The sequence below is a fragment of the Anolis carolinensis genome, unplaced genomic scaffold (assembly GCF_035594765.1).
Source record: "Anolis carolinensis isolate JA03-04 unplaced genomic scaffold, rAnoCar3.1.pri scaffold_14, whole genome shotgun sequence".
In the NCBI taxonomy this organism is placed as follows: domain Eukaryota; kingdom Metazoa; phylum Chordata; class Lepidosauria; order Squamata; family Dactyloidae; genus Anolis; species Anolis carolinensis.
Window position 1 is genome coordinate 10,306,078 of NW_026943825.1, and position 17,807 is coordinate 10,323,884.

Sequence of the window (17,807 nt, forward strand, 5' to 3'; positions counted from 1 at the left end):
TTTTGTGTTTTTGGCCAAATTTATTAACTTCTCCCATCATGATCCTTATATCATATATGGTTGATCTGTATTTTTTTTTTTAAATGTGAGCTTATTTGAGTCCCGTTTAGGGAGAAAAGTGGGATATAAATAAAGATTATTATTGTTGTTGTTATTATTATTATTATTATTATTATTATTATTATTATCCTGCATTCAGTGGAGAAGGCTCAGGGTGGATTGTGTCCTTAAAGGTGAGAAATACTACACAAGACTTTCCTTCATTCCTCCTTTGTGGCTTGTCAAAGCCTCCAGGTTGAGCTCAGCCCCCCCCCCCCCTTTTCCTTGAGCTGTAACAAAATGGCTACCTCCCTCCATGCCAGTCTTGCCCTCACCTACGGAAAAAAATGCACCTCTTTGCATGATAGGACATGCTTGGCATCCTTTCAGGTGGGGATGTGCCTTTGCTCAAGACACAGGATGCATGGGTAGCAGAGGCAGTTTTGAACGCAGATGGAAAATGAAGAGGTGGCTAAAGCACCTGCATGGCACAAGCAGCCTTAGCTGCCCTATTTAAACAGCAGAGCCCCTACATGATGGGTTAATCGGTGCCTGAGAGTTACATGGGCAGACATCAAAGTGGCAGGCCAGGATTTTGAAAGGGTCAAAAGTAACAGCTAGGCCCAGGAAAGGTGACTCAAAGAGGTCCCTGGGAATTATCACAAGGTGTTTTCAGAAGTATCTCCAGAAGGAGATGTTATGCTATGTACTATCCACACCCTTAACTCACTCTGAACTGAGAAAACCTGTATTGGTTGCAATGAAGGAAGGAAGCAGACATAGAGAAGTGTTCAGAAAGATGGGACAGATACACCTCATTGAACAAAGTTGGTACCTTCCTCGGTATTGCCCCTTTAATAGAACCTTTGGCCACAGAAGTAGAAATAAGATCAAAAGAATAGAGAGTGGTTCCTACACCACAGGAAAAAATGCACCAAAACTGACATCATGCAAATGCAACCCAGTCAGGGAAGCCTGCCTAAGCAAACAGAAACATTTTTAACCTAGTACAGACCGCTCAAAAACATCTTCCGCATTCCACCTTTCACGAGCACTTGGATTTTGGAATATTTCATAATTCTGTTTTTTTTTAAGTATTTAAGTTTTTTTCGTGTTAGGAGCGACTTGAGAAATGCAAGTTGCTTTTGGTGTAAGAGAATTGGCCGTCTGCAGGGACGCTGCCCAGGGGACGCCCAGATGTTTTACCTGTGGGAGGCTTCTCTCATGTCCCTACATGGGAAGCTGGAGCTGACAGACAGGAGCTCACCCCACTTCCTGGATTCGAACTACCGACCTTTCGGCTAGCAGTCCTGTCGGCACAAAGGTTTATTACAATTTATTATTACAATATTTATATCCCGCCCTTCTCACCCAACAGGTAACCCATTGTGCCACTGGGGGCTCCTTAAATTAACAACACATTATGTATCTAAGGAACAAAAGATCCCTAATTCCTAAAAATCTCTAGTTAAAAAGTGAAAAGACAGGGAATGGGGCCTTCTGTCTTTTCAGCAGATAGCTTTTTGGAACAGAAAATGAGCATCTGCGGGCATTTAGATCAGCCATGTTTGCTTATTAACTAGTTTAAGGAGGAACTACAGATCCCAAAATGTGCCTTCTCCCAATCAGTGAGTTTTGAACCAAGTGAAATTTACCATCTGGGAAGGTTACAGAACAAAAGTTTGACGTGAGCAGCTTGAAGGTTTGTATATTTAATTCCAAAGGTTCTCTGTCCCTCCTTGCTCACTGTTTCTCAATGTCTTTTTTTCTTTATGGCAGGGGCACCTGGAACAGCGACCTTTAAGAAATCACTTGAGGTAAGAGAATGACTGCTGTGGTTAAAACACTTGTGGGTTTGGGCACCCCCAAATTTTGCATCAGCTGGGAATTCCCCAACAGTAAGGGTTCTCCTTGTGACCATGCCCAAAAGCTGCTCAAATGACAGGTTTCTTAATGAGCAGATGTGTTTATAATGATGCATAATGAAAAGCAGGAGGAGAGAATCAACTCTTTTCTTGCTGTCTGGATGAAACACATCTTAAGGAAGCGAAGGTGAGCCCTGAAACTGAGCAGGAACACAAACAGAACAAATAATAACTTTGGCCTGAGAATCTACCAAGTCAGTGGTGCTTTCAGTCCAACTTACTCACAGGACTGGCTGAGATAAAGTTTATTCCAGGCATCGTATCTTATTGAATCTCAGATTTATGTAGACACATGAGTGCATATGAGCAATATCTTATACTCAAGTATAAGCCTAGTTTTTCAGCCCTTTTTTTTAAGACTGAAAAAGCCCCCCTTGGCTTATACTCGGGTGAGGGTCCTGGTTGGCTTATATTTGGGTCAGCTTATACTTCAGAATATATGGTACATTTATTATTTTTCTCTATTTAATTATTGGTATTGTTACATTTATTATTTTTCTCTATTATTGTTGCTACTATTACATTTATTCTACTCTATTTTTATTATTAATAATAATACATTTATTATTTTACTCTGATATTATTATTATTATTACATTTATTATTTTACTCTATTTATTATTACATGTATTATTTTCCTGTATTTATTATTATTATTATTATTATTATTATTATTACATGTATTATTTTACTCTATTATTATTAAAAGGATACATAAGCACATTTACATTGAAGAAGATGAGAATAATGATTTAATCAGAGTTGGACAGTCTTATCTTAAATTTGAGCTTTATGTAAATATTCAAAAACATTTAACCTACTGATACCTCAATTAATGTAATTTTATTGGTATCTGTTTTTATTTCTGAAATTTATCACCCTCGGCATATACTTGAGTCAATGTTTTCCCAGTTTTTCTGTGATAAAATTAGGTTCCTTGGCTTATATTCGGGTTGGCTTATACTCGAGTATATGCGGTATATGTGGAATCCTTTTATGAGAACTATGTGGCCGGCACAAAATCTAGTTAGAACTTGTTTGTTGTTCAAGCGGATATTATCAGGGCCTGTATATAGCCATAACTTCTAGTTGTTGTTTCTGGGCACACAATATTGCAGTTCCTGCATTTCTAACAAAACACAAATGACAGAGCTCAGCAGAACAATACAGGCCATGAGGCTATTGTCAGAATGGAGTTCATCAGACTTACCAAAACAGATCAGCATACAGTTGAATCTTTCATTCCAATTTTATGCCAGCAGTTCCTCCCTTTGGTGCTATCACAACCTGTGGAAAGGAACAGAATAATTATCTGTAAAGTTATATACTCTGGACAGTTGAAATTCCTTACAGTCCAAAGCAGCAATTGGAAACAAGCTATTTACAAGTTTGTTTTCCCAAGTTCTCTGGTAGATTTCCGTGACTGAGCGGGGATTCAAACCTTGGTCTTTCAGTGCTCAAACCCCTACAAGTGTTTTTGTTTTAATCTGTAATTTTGGTAAGTCTCTGCTGTGAGCCTCCTCAAGGGTAAGGTGGTGTATTATTTAATGTTCTTCTTTCCGCTTTTATAACACTAGGTTCCGGGCTCCTCGGGATATTCCTCGCAGACCATCAAGAAGGGGCACCGGGGGGTGGATTCTACTGGCGAAACTACCTACAAAAAGGTATGTGCTCCTTTGGATTCCCCACCTTCCGCGGCATGCTCTTCTCCTCCTCCCTTGAAGGTAGATTCCGCCCCAGCATTCTGAAGCATCTGAGTCATCGGTTGAGTATAAAAGGCCAGAACAATTGAGATAAACAGCAGACTCTGCAGTCAAAGGCCTCTGAGCGCCTGTCAGCGCCTGTCATAAAGTCTGGAGATTTCGCTTCCGGCCTCCAGAGAATCTACTCTTTCCCAGGAACTGCAATTCTTCTTTGTGAATGAAACTCCTTAGTTGATTGTGGATCTTGTTGGGAGTTGCTTGGTTGACAAAATACTGTTGTGAGCCTGCATCTTTTTTCCTCGACAAGCCGGCTAAGTGTGGAATCCCCCGGGACCCAACTTGGGTTGGAGCCAAGCAGGGATGCCCTGGCTCGCTTTGAACCCTTTTCCCCACCCCCGGATGAAATGGACTCCGGATCCCTCCTCTCTTTCCGACGACCATCGCTTGATGTAAGTGGACAGCCTCAGGGAGTGACAAGAGCCCTTTTGCTGAAGACAATGGCTCTTAGGGAGGGAGGCACATACAGCTGCCATACTGCTGTTCAGTGGAGGGCAGGGGGAGCACTGTTGTTGCTCCGGATGGTTTGAATTCCTTCCTCCTGGTGGTGATTGCGAGACAAAAGCGGCCTTGCTTTCTTTACACCAGAAGACCCAGCTTAGAAGCATTTCTTCTTGTCATTGTAGTTAGTTGTATTTCTCCTTTTGTTGTTGTTGTCTTGACTTTTGATACTTTGGAATTTTGCCAGGAGTTCTGTCTTTGAGAAATAGAACAAACTTTCTTGTTTCTTTCTGGTCTGTTTTTTGCTGAAAGATAAGGCTTAGAAATACAGTGTTCCCTCACTTATCGCGGGGGTTAGGTTCCAGGACCACCCGCAATAAGTGAAAATTCACAAAGTAGGGACATTATATTTATTTTAATATTTATACATTATTTTAGTCATTGCACACTATTGAAGTCTTTATCAACCAATTTTGTGTTGATAAATCGCCTCCTTCTCCTCCTGTTGATGCTTGGGCTTCTTTTCTCTCCCTTCGGCTCCCCCTTCCTCCCTTCATTAGGCTGTAAATTGTAAAAAAAATTATGATTTATAATAGTCGTTTAGAGTTTATTAAAAAACGGCGAAGCAGCAAATCCGCAAAAAGTGAACCGTGAAGCAATGAGGGAACACTATATTTGTTCTTGTCATTGTAGTTGTATTTCTCCTTTTGTTGTTGTTGTCTTGACTTCTGATGCTTTAGAGTTTCGCCAGGAGTGCTGTGTTTGAGAAAGAGAGTAATCTTTCTTGTTTCCTTCTGGTGTGTTGTTTGCTGTCCCCCTCCTTTCCCCGAGGCATTAAAGGGCTTGCTTGTTGTGGCGTTTGCTTTTCTTGCTGCGGCAGCATGTCATGCATACCTTGCGCCCACAGGCCTGGACTCCGCACTGAAGCGTGTCACCAGGACGGTGCTTCTTCCTGGTCTTCCTTGGGTCCCTCCTTTTCTGAAAGCTACTTGAGTCTCCTAACACAAGTAGAAACCACATCTCTCCCTCTATTTAGGGCACACGTGTCAAATTCAAGGCTCGCGAGCCAAATTTGCCCTGCCATGTCAATTTATGTGGTCATCCAGATGCTGGACTACAACTCTTGTATTATTCATCATTGGACATACAGACTAGAGCTGATGGGAGTTGTGATCCAGTTTCGTCTGGGAGACTACAGTTTCTTCTGTTTAGTCAGGAGAGTTGGATTTGATACTACGCTGGTGGATATGATGTCTGACTTTAAAATATCCTTTAGCCTTTCCCCAACATTGAAGTATAAGGGTTGCAGTTCCCATTTTCCCCAGTCCACATGATGGATAATCAAAAGTGGTGGGGGTTTTGTTGTTCAACAACAGATTGAGACTCATACTGGGTACAAATTAAAGCACACCAATCACTAAGTAGACAAATTATAGTTGGCCCTCTGTATCCAGATCCTCCATCCATGGATTCAGTGAGCCTTTGAAGGCAATCATAAAACTGATGTGGCCCTCAGTGAAAATGAGCTTGACACCCTTAATGGATGGAAGTAGCAGCCATGAACTCCAGATATAGGGGTGGGAAGGTAGCCAGGCTTCAGGCTTGTAGGTGGGCTTCATTATTGCGTATATGTGTCTGGTCCTTCAAGATGCTCTTGACTTATGATATAATACTAATCATACAATATAATATTTATTATATATTACATGTAATATTACTAATAATTACTTACTTACTTGATCTGCATGTTCTCCCACAGTGAGGACATCGGTTTCCAAGTGGAAGGCGGTCCCGGTCAGGGTTGGCTTGATGGGCCTTCCTCTTGGCACATTTCTCCCTTAAGCCCTCCATTTGTGCCTCTTCGAACTCCGCAGCACTCCTAGTCACAGCTGACCTCCAATTAGAGCACTCAAGGGCCAGGGCTTCCCAGTTCTTAGTGTCTATGCCACAGTTTTTAAGGTTGGCTTTAAGCCCATCTTTAAATCTTTTTTCCTGCCCACCAACATTACGTTTCCCGTTCTTGAGTTCAGAGTAGAGCAACTGCTTTGGGAGACGGTAATCGGGCATTTGAACAACGTGGCCAGTCCAGCGGAGTTGATGGCATAGGAGCATCGCTTCAATGCTGGTGGTCTTTGCTTCCTCAAGCACGTTGACATTTGTCTGCCTTACTAATAATAATATAATATATTGATATAGTATAATATAGTAATTTAATGCCAGTATTGTGCTATGCTAATAATGTAATATTGTATGTAAATTTAATTTGTAAGCCACTCCCCTTTGGGGCGAGAAGGGCGGGATATAAATGTAGTAAATAAATATTATGCGACGTCATGAATTTTGTAGGATTTTCTTAGGCAAAGAATGCTCAAATGTATTACCAGTTCCTTTCTTTAAAATGTAGCTTCCAGCACCAAATATTTCTTCATGTTCTCCCATCTAAGTACTTACCAGAACCATGTTTAGAGTGGTCTAGAAATCAAAACAGTGCAATAAGTCCTCTCTCTGGCATTGGAGATGATGCCCTTCCCATTAAGACTCTCCTTTTTTTCAATACATTTTAATTGAAGGTTTGTATTTACAATCCTAGGTTTTTTACAATCATTATTTTTCATCATCTGTGTTAGAGTGTTCATATTCATTATGTCCATTATTTTCAAAATCCATTGTTTTTTCGGTATTTCCTTTGTCCTCCAATGATGTACGTAGTTCATTCTCGTGGCTGTTGTTAGATAATGGATGAGTTTTTCTTTGTTCTCTTCCATGCCTGGCTCTGTTATTCCGAGTAGTAGGAGTTCTGGTTTTTGTGGCAAGTTTATTTTTAATGCTTTTTCTATCTCTTCGTGTATGCCTTTCCAATATTTTTGAGCTGTTTTACAACTCCACCAAAGACTCTCCTTCTGAGTCCAGCACTGGATTCCCTCCTGCCCCGATCCACCAGTTTCATTTCCATCTCTGCCCCTAGCAACAAGTTGAAGGAGAAACATCCCTAATCTGACAATTATTCCTGCCCTGCGGAGATTCCAAAAGTAGAGCCGCTGCTCTATCCTTGGATTTTTATCCCCAGAGGTGAAAAGTAAAGTGGCGAGAAGAGGGCTTGCAAGGAGGGTCAGAGTCTGAGCCTGGTGCTTAGCTTTTAGAGATGGAAAAGTCCCACAAGACATTCAAGTTATTTGAGATCCTATTTGTGCAATCCCACAGTGCCTTCCATTGGAGAGGAGAGGATGGGAATGCGGAACAGGAACACAAAAGGGGGTTTCCCAGTTCTCAGGCGCATGTGGGAGTTCACTGGCATCTCTTCACGTTTCTCTATCGTACTGAAAGGCTGTATATGTTTTAGGACATAGTTGGAGAAAGAGGGCATCTCTCTCAAGAAGAGTTTTCAGCCACACTTGCAAAGATGCCTTAGAACAAGATTGAAAAATATGAGTGCCGATAAAAGAACACAAAAAGCTAACCAAACCAAATTGTAATGTTCCATCTCTCTTGAATTAAAATACCATTTAAGAATATGGATTTTTTTTCAAAGAAACAAAAAAGGGGGACTTATTTGTCATTAGCCCCTTTGTAGGCAGCCAGTTGGTGAAATTCTGTCTGTATAAAACAGGCCCCAGCTTGCATTTTCTTCTTCAAAAGAAAAGGGTTTTTTTATAAGGAAAACTTAAGATCGCTGGCACAGATAAAACTGAAATCCCCCATACTATTGTTCTTAGCCAGGTTTACAAGGAAACTAGGCACGGCATATTAAATACTGTATATACTCAAGTATAAGCCTAGTTTTTAAGCCCTTTTTTAAAAACTGAAAAAGCACCCCTCGGCTTATACTCGGGTGAGGGTCCTGGTTGGCTTATATTTGGACAGGCAAGAGGCCACTATAGAAATGTAATCCAATAATATGAACTATAAAACAGTAATTAAACCAAAATATAATCCATGTGTTACCAACACACATACATTCATAGAAAGTATATAGAAAACTCTATATTCAGAGTTTGTGGGTCCAATGCCCACCAGAGTTCATGTTCCACATGGAGGACTGTATAAGTCACTAATTGTGAGTCCAAATTTAAACATCCAGGTAAGTGAAGCCTTTTATGAAATCCAATGTTTTGAACAAGTCCAAGGTTAGTCAACATCCACGACCGGTTTTGACTGTGTAGTCTTCCTCAGGTGGTGGTTATGCAGGTATGGAGAACCTAGAGTAGTCAATTTCATTCTTCGAGTATATAATTTCAATGTGTCATTACTGTTTTATAGTTCATATTATTGGATTACATTTCTATAGTGGCCTCTTGCCTGTGCATTTCAGGGAATCCTTTCTTTGTATGGCTTATATTTGGGTCAGCTTATACTCGAAAATATATGGTACATTTATTATTTTTCTCTATTATTATTGGTATTGTTACATTTATTATTTTTCTCTATTATTGTTGCTACTATTACATTTATTTTACTCTATTATTATTATTATTATTATTATTACATTTATTTCACTCTGATCTTATTATTATTATTATTGCATTTATTATTTTACTCTATTTATTATTACTTGTATTCTTTTCCTGTATTTATTATTATTATTACATGTATTATTTTACTCTATTATTATTAAAAGGATACATAAGCACATTTACATTGAAGAAGATGAGAATAATGATTTGATCAGCGTTGGACAGTCTTATCTTAAATTTGAGCTTGATGTAAATATTCAAAAACATTTAACCTACTGATGCCTCAATTAATGTAATTTTATTGGTATCTATTTTTATTTGGGAAATTTACCATACTCGGCTTATACTGGAGTCAATGTTTTCCCAGGTTTTTTGTGGTAAAATTAGGTACCTCAGCTTATATTCGGGTCGGCTTATACTCGAGTATATACGGTAACTCCAAGTGCCATGGCATTTTTGCATAAACATCCTCTCCCTGTATGCTAATTCATTCCATTTTAGAAGACTTTGGCGTGTAGTTTGATGCTTCCGTTTGTCCCAGAATATGAAACAGTGCAGCCCTTTCTTCCTCTGCATACACCACTTTAATTTTTTTGGACAAAATGATCACCCCAAAACCTGTCCAAACAACCCCAAGTGCAAGGATTTAATTGGCAGGCTACTGGAATTAACAACAGGCTGCATTTCTTGGAGAAGTGACGAAAGCAAAGGCTTAGTAAGCTAAAGATGTTTGTGGAAACATACTGGTTTCTGTTCAATCCTGCAACAAGTACATTAACCACCAGTGACGTTTCCTCTCTTTCCCCAATGCCAGACCACTTCTTCGGCCCTCAAAGGTGCCATCCAGCTGGGGATCACACACACGGTGGGCAGCCTGAGCACCAAGCCCGAGCGAGATGTCCTCATGCAAGATTTCTACGTTGTTGAAAGCATCTTCTTCCCCAGGTGAGCCTTTTGACGTCTGCCTTGGTTTATTTGTATTATTATTATTATTATTATTATTATTATTATTATTATAATATATAACTTCATTTTTGTAGCCCGCCTCCATTTCCCCACAGGGACTTGGGGCCAAGCCCAAACAACCATAATAAAACAAGATAAAATATATTCAGAGCAGAACAAACATCATCAACAATAAAAATTTTAACAGAACAAAGCACCATTTAAAATAATAATGTAGTAATTAAATAAAAACCGCCATATAAGAGCAAAATAGCGATTTAAAATAGTAAAAGATTGGGCAAAGGTGCAAGGAGTGCATAATTAAAAATCTAATGAGGTAGATAATAAAGTGCTGCAGTATTAACTGGGAAAATTCGGAGGTTGGGTAAGCAAAAAATTATTTCCAGCCGAAGGGCAAAGAAACAATACAGTACATCAGGCATGATATTAATTATTTTATATCTCTCCATCTGAATTAAACATAACCTACTCAGACAAAAAGAAAGAAGAGAGGTTCTCTGACTAACATATCAGGATTAACTGCCCAAGGCAGTCTATGTCCTCAGGCTGACAATCTAAAAGACACAAGGAAGGAAATTGGGAGTTGGGCAGAATGCGTCCCCATCATGAGTGCTGGGAAGGAATGCATATGTTTATATCTATAATAATTTATTTTTATTATTAATATTAATGTTATAATTATATATTATATTAAAAACCTTTTTATTCAGGCAGGTTTTTAAAGAAGAAGGTTTTTAAGAGGGGCTGCTGTGGTTTTTTATGTTTTTATGGATTTAACTAAATTGTTTTTAATATTAATGATATGCAATACTGTTTTAATATTTGTATATTTTAAATTGTATTGTAATGCTACTCATGATAGCTGCTTCGAATCTCCTTGCGGAGACAAAAAGTGGAATAGAAATAAACAAACAATAATAATTACATACACACACAATACAATTATTAATAATATATCATATAATATAGTAATAAATAAAAAATAATACACAAATATATATGGAATTTAGTACCAAATCCAGTTGAACCAATTTTACAGGAATCGAGGAGCCAAATGTGCTAATGATAATAACTTTTTTTTTGTTATGAAATGTAATTTTCCAAGTCTTACACTAAAGTTTTGATCTCTACGTAGTATTCTACACCTAGCCAACAGTTACTTCCACCTATAACTCATTCTCATTTTTAAAAAATTGGATTTGATACCTTTTGGAAATAAACTCCATACACATACATATATATATATATACAAAAAAGAGATACAGTACACACTTATCCTGAGCGTCAGCCTTTTGTAATGGTTTGAGTGTTAGACTATGGTTTTCGAGGCTTGGATCTGAATCCCTGTCACACTTTCTCAGCCGATTTGCCTGGGAGGCAAAGGCAAACTTCCTCTGCACAAATCTAGCTAAGAAAGCCTTGTGATAGGTTTGCATTTGGGTGATGATAAGTTTGAAATGACTTGAAGGTATGCAAAAACCAACATTAGGTCAAGAGCTTGAATCCTTTTTGGGCTCGTCTCCCCGAATCCCTGGGCCAACATGGATACCTCAGTTGAGGGATTATGGGAGCTGTAATTCCAAAAAAGCGGTGGAATTTAGGAGGAAGGTATTAATTGCTTACGAGCCTCTCTCCTTCCCCTTCAGCGAAGGTAGCAACCTGACCCCGGCCCACCACTACAATGACTTCCGCTTCAAGACTTATGCCCCAGTCGCCTTCCGCTATTTTCGTGAGCTCTTCGGGATCCGGCCAGATGACTACCTGGTGAGTCCTAATGGATGTGAATCTATTTTTGCATTTAGAAAACCACCAACTGACTGCTTTTCATGCTGATAGAACCTGTAGCAAGGTCACATTGAGATCACGCCACCAAGAAAGGTGTCAGTTTTAGATTTGAAGACTTGTCCATTGACATTGTGTGTATATCCAGCACTTACTGTATATACTCGAGTATAAGCCTAGTTTTTCAGCCCTTTTTTTAAGACTGAAAAAGCCCCCCTTGGCTTATATTCGGGTGAGGGTCCTGGTTGGCTTATATTCAGGTCAGCTTAGACTTGAGAATATATGGTGCATTTATTATTTTTCTCTATTATTATTGGTATTATTACATTTATTATTTTTCTCTATTATTGTTGCTACTACTGTATTACATTTATTTTACTCTATTTTATTATTATTAATAATACATCTATTATTTCACTCTGATATTATTATTATTATTATTGCATTTATTATTTTACTCTGTTATTAGAAGGATACATAAGCACATTTACATTGAAAAAGATGAGAATAATGATTTGATCAGAGTTGGACAGTCTTATCTTAAATTTGAGCTTTATGTTAATATTCAAAAACATTTAACCTACTGATGCCTCAATTAATGTAATTTTATTGGTATCTATTTTTATTTCTGTAATTTACCACCCTCGGCTGATACTGGAGTCAATATTTTCCCAGTATTTTGTGGTAAAATTAGGTGCCTCCGCTTATATTCGGGTTGGCTTATACTCAAGTGTATACTGTACTATTCGATTTGATTTGTATTCCTTTGCAGTTATACACAATGCTGCCATGGGTCCTTATAAAGAGAAGGATACAAATAAAATCAATCAATGATTTTTCAGCCAGAAAACTTTTTCTTGTTGTGTTCAGATTTTTTAGGCTTATTCTTGGGGTTCTTTGGGATGCCGATTCAGGAAACCTTTGGTGCTTTAAATGCGATTTCCTGCTTCTTGGCAGGGGGTTGGACTGGATGGCCCATGAGGTCTTTTTCAACTCTATTATTCTATGATTCTATGAAAACCGCATTGGATTGACTGCATCGGATATAGTTCCTTAGACAGGGTCATCATGATTCTTTATGTGCAAATGGGAGAAGGCATCCTACCACTAACGTCATCTCAGGAAACATTGGAACCCTCGGCCAGGCACTCTAGGGGATAACCTTGTTATTATGCACTTTACTTTGACCCCTCTTTACTCCTCTTGACCTTTGGTGGTGAAGCTGATACTGTTTTAAAACTTTTTAACTTGTTTTTATGTATTTTTAAAACTGTGCCTGAATTTTTTTTGTGTTTTTATACTACTTGTTGCTTGTTTTTTATTGTCTTGTTTACATTTTAATTGCTCACACTTTGTCTTTTGGGCTTGGCCCTGAGTCCCTTCGGGGAGATGGTGGCGGGATCCAAAAATAAGGTATTACAATAGAGTCTCACTTATCCAAGCTAAACGGGCTGGCAGAACCTTGGATAAGCAAATATCTTGGATAATAAGGAGGGATTAAGGAAAAGCCTATTAAACATCAAATTAGGTTATGATTTTACAAATTAAGCACCAAAACAATACATCGTGATATTTTGGTGCTAAATTCGTAAATACAGTAATTACTACATAGCATTACTGCGTATTGAACTACTTTTTCTGCCAAATTTGTTGTATAACCTGATGTTTTGGTGCTTAATTTGTAAAATCATAACCTAATTTGATGTTTAATAGGCTTAATAGGCTTTTCCTTAATGCCTCCTTATTATCCAACATATTTGCTTATCCGACATTCTGCTGGCCCGTTTATGTTGGATAAGTGAGACTCTACTGTATATTGTAACTTATATTGTATTTTAATAGTTTTTAATTGTTTATGAATTGTTTTGATATTTTTTTTGTATGGGCATCGAATTGCTGCCTTTTCTGTAAGCCGCCCTGAGTCCCTTCGGGTGAGAATGGTGGGATATAAATGTGAGAAGTAAATAAATAAATAAATAAAATTCTGATTTACAGTCAAAATCTATTTTTAAGATTTGCCCCAAACTGACTTGTCCATCACTTGTATCAATCTGAATCCAGCTCTTGGGCGTCATCCCTCCTTATGTCCTTTCTCCCTAGTGTTCCCTCTGCAGTGAGCCCCTCATTGAGCTCTCCAACTCCGGTGCCAGCGGCTCCATCTTCTACGTCTCCAGTGATGACGAATTCATCATCAAAACTGTTCAGCACAAAGAGGCTGAATTCTTACAGAAGCTACTGCCCGGTTACTACATGGTGAGTCAGCCGAGGGGGAGTTGGATTAATCCTGTGGTTCTTAATATCACGATGAGCTGCAGCATTAGATTACTGTATATACTCAAGTATAAGCCTAGTATTTCAGCCCTTTTTTTAAGACTGAAAAAGCCCCCCTCGGCTTATACTCGGATGAGGGTCCTGGTTGGCTTATATTTGGGTCAGCTTATACTCGAGAATATATGGTACATTTATTATTTTTCTCTATAATTATTGGTATTGTTACATTTATTATTTTTCTCTATTATTGTGGCTACTACCGTGTTTCCCCGAAAATAAGACCTCCCCAAAGAATAAGACCTAGCAGGGGTTTGGGGGGATTGCCAAATATAAGGCCTCCCCTGAAAGTAAGACCTAGCAACTAAGGCTGCAGCAGAGTTCCATTGGGAAGCATGGCTGCAGGGCAGAAGCAGCACTCATTCATACACCAGAGGGAGGGAGGGAGGGAGGGAAAGTGCTTGCTTTCTGTGCCTCCCTCCCTGCCTGCCTTGCCTTGCCTATCCCCCAGCTGAGGCTTGAAAAACCTTCCGTGGCTGCTGCTCCGCTGCCGTTTCTTCCTTCTCCGTCCTGGCCATGCTGGCCATGCTCCCTTCTTCCCAGAGGCTTCTGATTGGCTCCTGGAGCCAGGGCAAGGGAGGGTGGGAGGGAAGGAAGAGGGCTTTTGTCCTGCTGCTTTTGCTCCTTAAAGGTACAGGACGCATTGGGATTCTCCTCTCATCTTCCTATCCTATGCCATGAAACTGATTATTTTATACTATTATTCTATTGCCATATTATTATCATCATATTCTGTTACTATTATTATATCCCATTATTATATTATCCTATTAATATATTTTAAATCATTATATTATATTTTTCTATTATTATTATATCATTATATTATTATTCTATTATTCTATTATATTTTCATATTATTATATTATTATTCTGTTATTATTAAATTCCATTTTATATTACCCTATTAATATATTTTATATCATTATATTCTATACTATTATTCTATATTATCATATTATTATTTTATTATTATTAGCATATTCTGTTATTATTATTATATTCCATTTTATATTATCCTATTAATATATTTTATATCATTCTATTCCATTCTATTATTCTATTATATTATCCTATTATTATTATGTTATTATGCTATTCTGTTATTATATCCCATTATTATATTATCCTATTAATACCATATTATTATCATTTTCTGTTATTATTATATCCTATATTATATTCTCATTAATATATTGTATATCATTATATTATTATTATATTATCATATTATTATTATAGTATATTATATTATTCATCATTCATGACTACATTGAAACTAGAATAGAGAGAAATCAGCGTGGAAACCTTGTGAAACCTAAATTGCAAGAGGTACCATAGATTGTTGTACATGTAAATAATGCTAGTAACAAGAAATTCTTGATAGGATTCATAGTTTGTCTGGTTATGCTGGTTTGTGATGACAACTACTTTACAGTATATAATAAATGTTCATTTTGTTGTTCAACAATAAATGTGAGCTCTTCTTCATGGAAAAATAAGACATCCCCTGAAAATAAGACCTAGTGCATCTTTGGGAGCAAAAATTAATATAAGACCCTGTCTTATTTTCGGGGAAACAGGGTATTACATTTATTTTACTCTATTTTTTATTATTATTATTAATACATTTATTATTTCACTCTGATCTTATTATTATTATTATTATTATTATTGCATTTATTATTTTACTCTATTTATTATTACATGTATTATTTTCCTGTAATTATTATTATTATTATTATTACATGTATTATTTTACTCTATTATTATTAAATGGATACATAAGCACATTTACATTGAAGAAGATGAGAATAATGATTTGATCAGAGTTGGACAGTCTTATCTTAAATTTTAGCTTTATGTAAATATTCAAAAACAATTAACCTACTGATGCCTCAATTAATGTAATTTTATTGGTATCTATTTTTATTTCTGAAATTTACCACCCTCGGCTTATACTGGAGTGAATGTTTTCCCAGTTTTTTTGTAGTAAAATTGGGAGCCTCAGCTTATATTCGGGTCGGCTTATACTTGAGTATATATGGTAAGCTGTGTAACTACTATTAATAAGGGTGATGATAACTACAGTTGCATGTTCCTTGGAAAGGATTGCCAGGTATGGTTATTATCTGAATCATATGTTGCTGGTACAACACTGGATTGCATCAGAAATCCAGAATGCATGGGTGGTGTAACATAGGCCTTTGCACTGCTTTTGGGCTTTTAAAGAGCATGGATGGGGATCCAATGTTGGCTGGTTGATTTGCTGTGAACCGAAAGGAGTTTTACAATCCCAATGGATTAATAACAGAGCAGAAGACCATCTCCCTCTGAAATTTGGTTGCTAGCTTTCAGGATTTTGTGTCTTCAAGTCACCTGTCGATCCATGGTGACACCATGAATTTCACAATAGTTTCTTAAGTAAGGAATTCTTAGAAGTGGTTCTGCCAAGTCCTTCCTGTCAGTTATAGCTGACAGCAGTTGGCAGCCTCCCATCTCAATTTTTTAAATTTCTATTTAGGAGGCACTGTGTCTAAATGTTGGGTTACAGCTCTGGAGACTGTGGTTGAAATCTTCACTCAGCCATGGAAAGCTACTGTGTGACTTTGAGTAAGTCCCACTCGGAGGAAGGCAAAGGCAACACCTTCTGAATAAATTCTTCCAAGAAAACCCCATAATAAGTTCAGATCAACTTGAAGGCACCCAAGAAAATATCACTTCTTTTTCTGAGATCATCAAGCGGTATAGTCTCCAGCTTTGCTACTTCCTTGATTGAGTCCTTTTGTTCTTTGTTTATTGTTTTGCAAAGCTACTTTCTGGAGTGGAAAAAAGAAAACGGATAGGAGTGCCTGGGAAAGATAATCTGGGTTCCCGGTTTTATTGCGGACAGGGATGGTTTCTTGTTTCATAAGAAAAAATAGACTATGTACTATATATACTCAAGTATAAGCCGAGTTTTTCAATCCTTTTTTAGGGCTGAAAAAGCCCCCCTCGGCTTACGCTCGAGTGAGGGTCTGGTCGGCTTATATTCAGGTTGGCTTATACTTGAGTATGTACGTAATGTATTGGTTTTTTCTATTATTATTATTATTATTATTATTATTATTATTATTACTACATTATTTTACTCTATGTATTATTATTATTACATTTATTATTTTACTCTATTATTATTACTATTACATTTATTATTTTTCTCATTGTCATTATTATTACATTTATTATTTTATTCTATTATTATTACATTTATTATTTTAGTGTATTTATTACTATTGGATGGATACGTAATCACATTTACATTGAAGAAGGTTAAAATAATGATTGAATCAGAGTTGGTGTCAAAGGTCAGACGCCAGCCAGTAAGATAAATATAGTTTATTCAAAAATAACTCAAAAAGCTCAGCACAAAGTCCAGAGAGCTCACAACACTTTAACTTCAGTGTGAATTAACAGTTCAGAGGAAGAAACCCCAAAAAATGCAAACCGGAATATAATCCAGATTATCCGGAGATATAATCCGGATTAAAACCAAAGTGTTCGGAAACAACTCAAAATTGCTAGGCAAAGTCAAAACAGCAAAATAAACAAGGGCAAGACCAAGGCATCAACAGAATCGTCAGCCTCCGTAGCAGACAGAACCCCGAGAGACCTCAGGAATCCCTCCGGATCCATTAGTCTCCTGGGGCGGACCATCTTAATGGGCCCACCACCCCTGCGGAGGTTTGAGGGCACGGTGAGTCTTAAACTGATCAGATAATGGTCAGACCATGACAATGGAAGAATAATTTGCTCTTCCACTCTGACCAAACCGTCGCCCGCAACAAAGACCAGGTCGAGTGTATGTCCAGCTTGATGAGTGGGGCCCGATATCACTTGAGACAGTCCCATATTCGTCATGGTGGCCATGAAATCCTGAGCTGCACCTGTCAAGGTGGCCTCAGCATGGATGTTGAAGTCACCCAGTACCATGAGGCGCTGGGAACCCAACACCGCGCTAGAGACCACCTCTGCTAGCTCAGGTAGGGAGACTGCTGTGTCGCGGGGTGGATGGTACACCCGCAGAATCCCCAAACTGTCCCGGGTACCCACCTTCAAGTGGAGACACTCTAACC

The 17,807-nt window shown here is 37.9% G+C and overlaps 1 protein-coding gene across 4 annotated transcripts in view; it reads left to right on the top strand.

Annotated features, from left to right (window-relative positions):
- pip5k1a (phosphatidylinositol-4-phosphate 5-kinase type 1 alpha) overlaps window positions 1–17,807 on the top strand; it is an 81,133-nt gene that overhangs the window by 28,080 nt on the left and 35,246 nt on the right. For 3 of the 4 annotated variants that reach the window (XM_062965080.1, XM_062965082.1, XM_062965081.1), the window contains 5 exons: window positions 1,819–1,856; window positions 3,542–3,628; window positions 9,431–9,561; window positions 11,229–11,346; window positions 13,465–13,617. In XM_062965080.1, the coding sequence (XP_062821150.1) occupies window positions 1,819–1,856; window positions 3,542–3,628; window positions 9,431–9,561; window positions 11,229–11,346; window positions 13,465–13,617 (527 nt within the window). Of the gene's footprint in view, window positions 1–1,818; window positions 1,857–3,541; window positions 3,629–3,795; window positions 4,117–9,430; window positions 9,562–11,228; window positions 11,347–13,464; window positions 13,618–17,807 lie in introns of those variants that run through there. The other variant, XM_062965083.1, reaches the window with a different exon arrangement.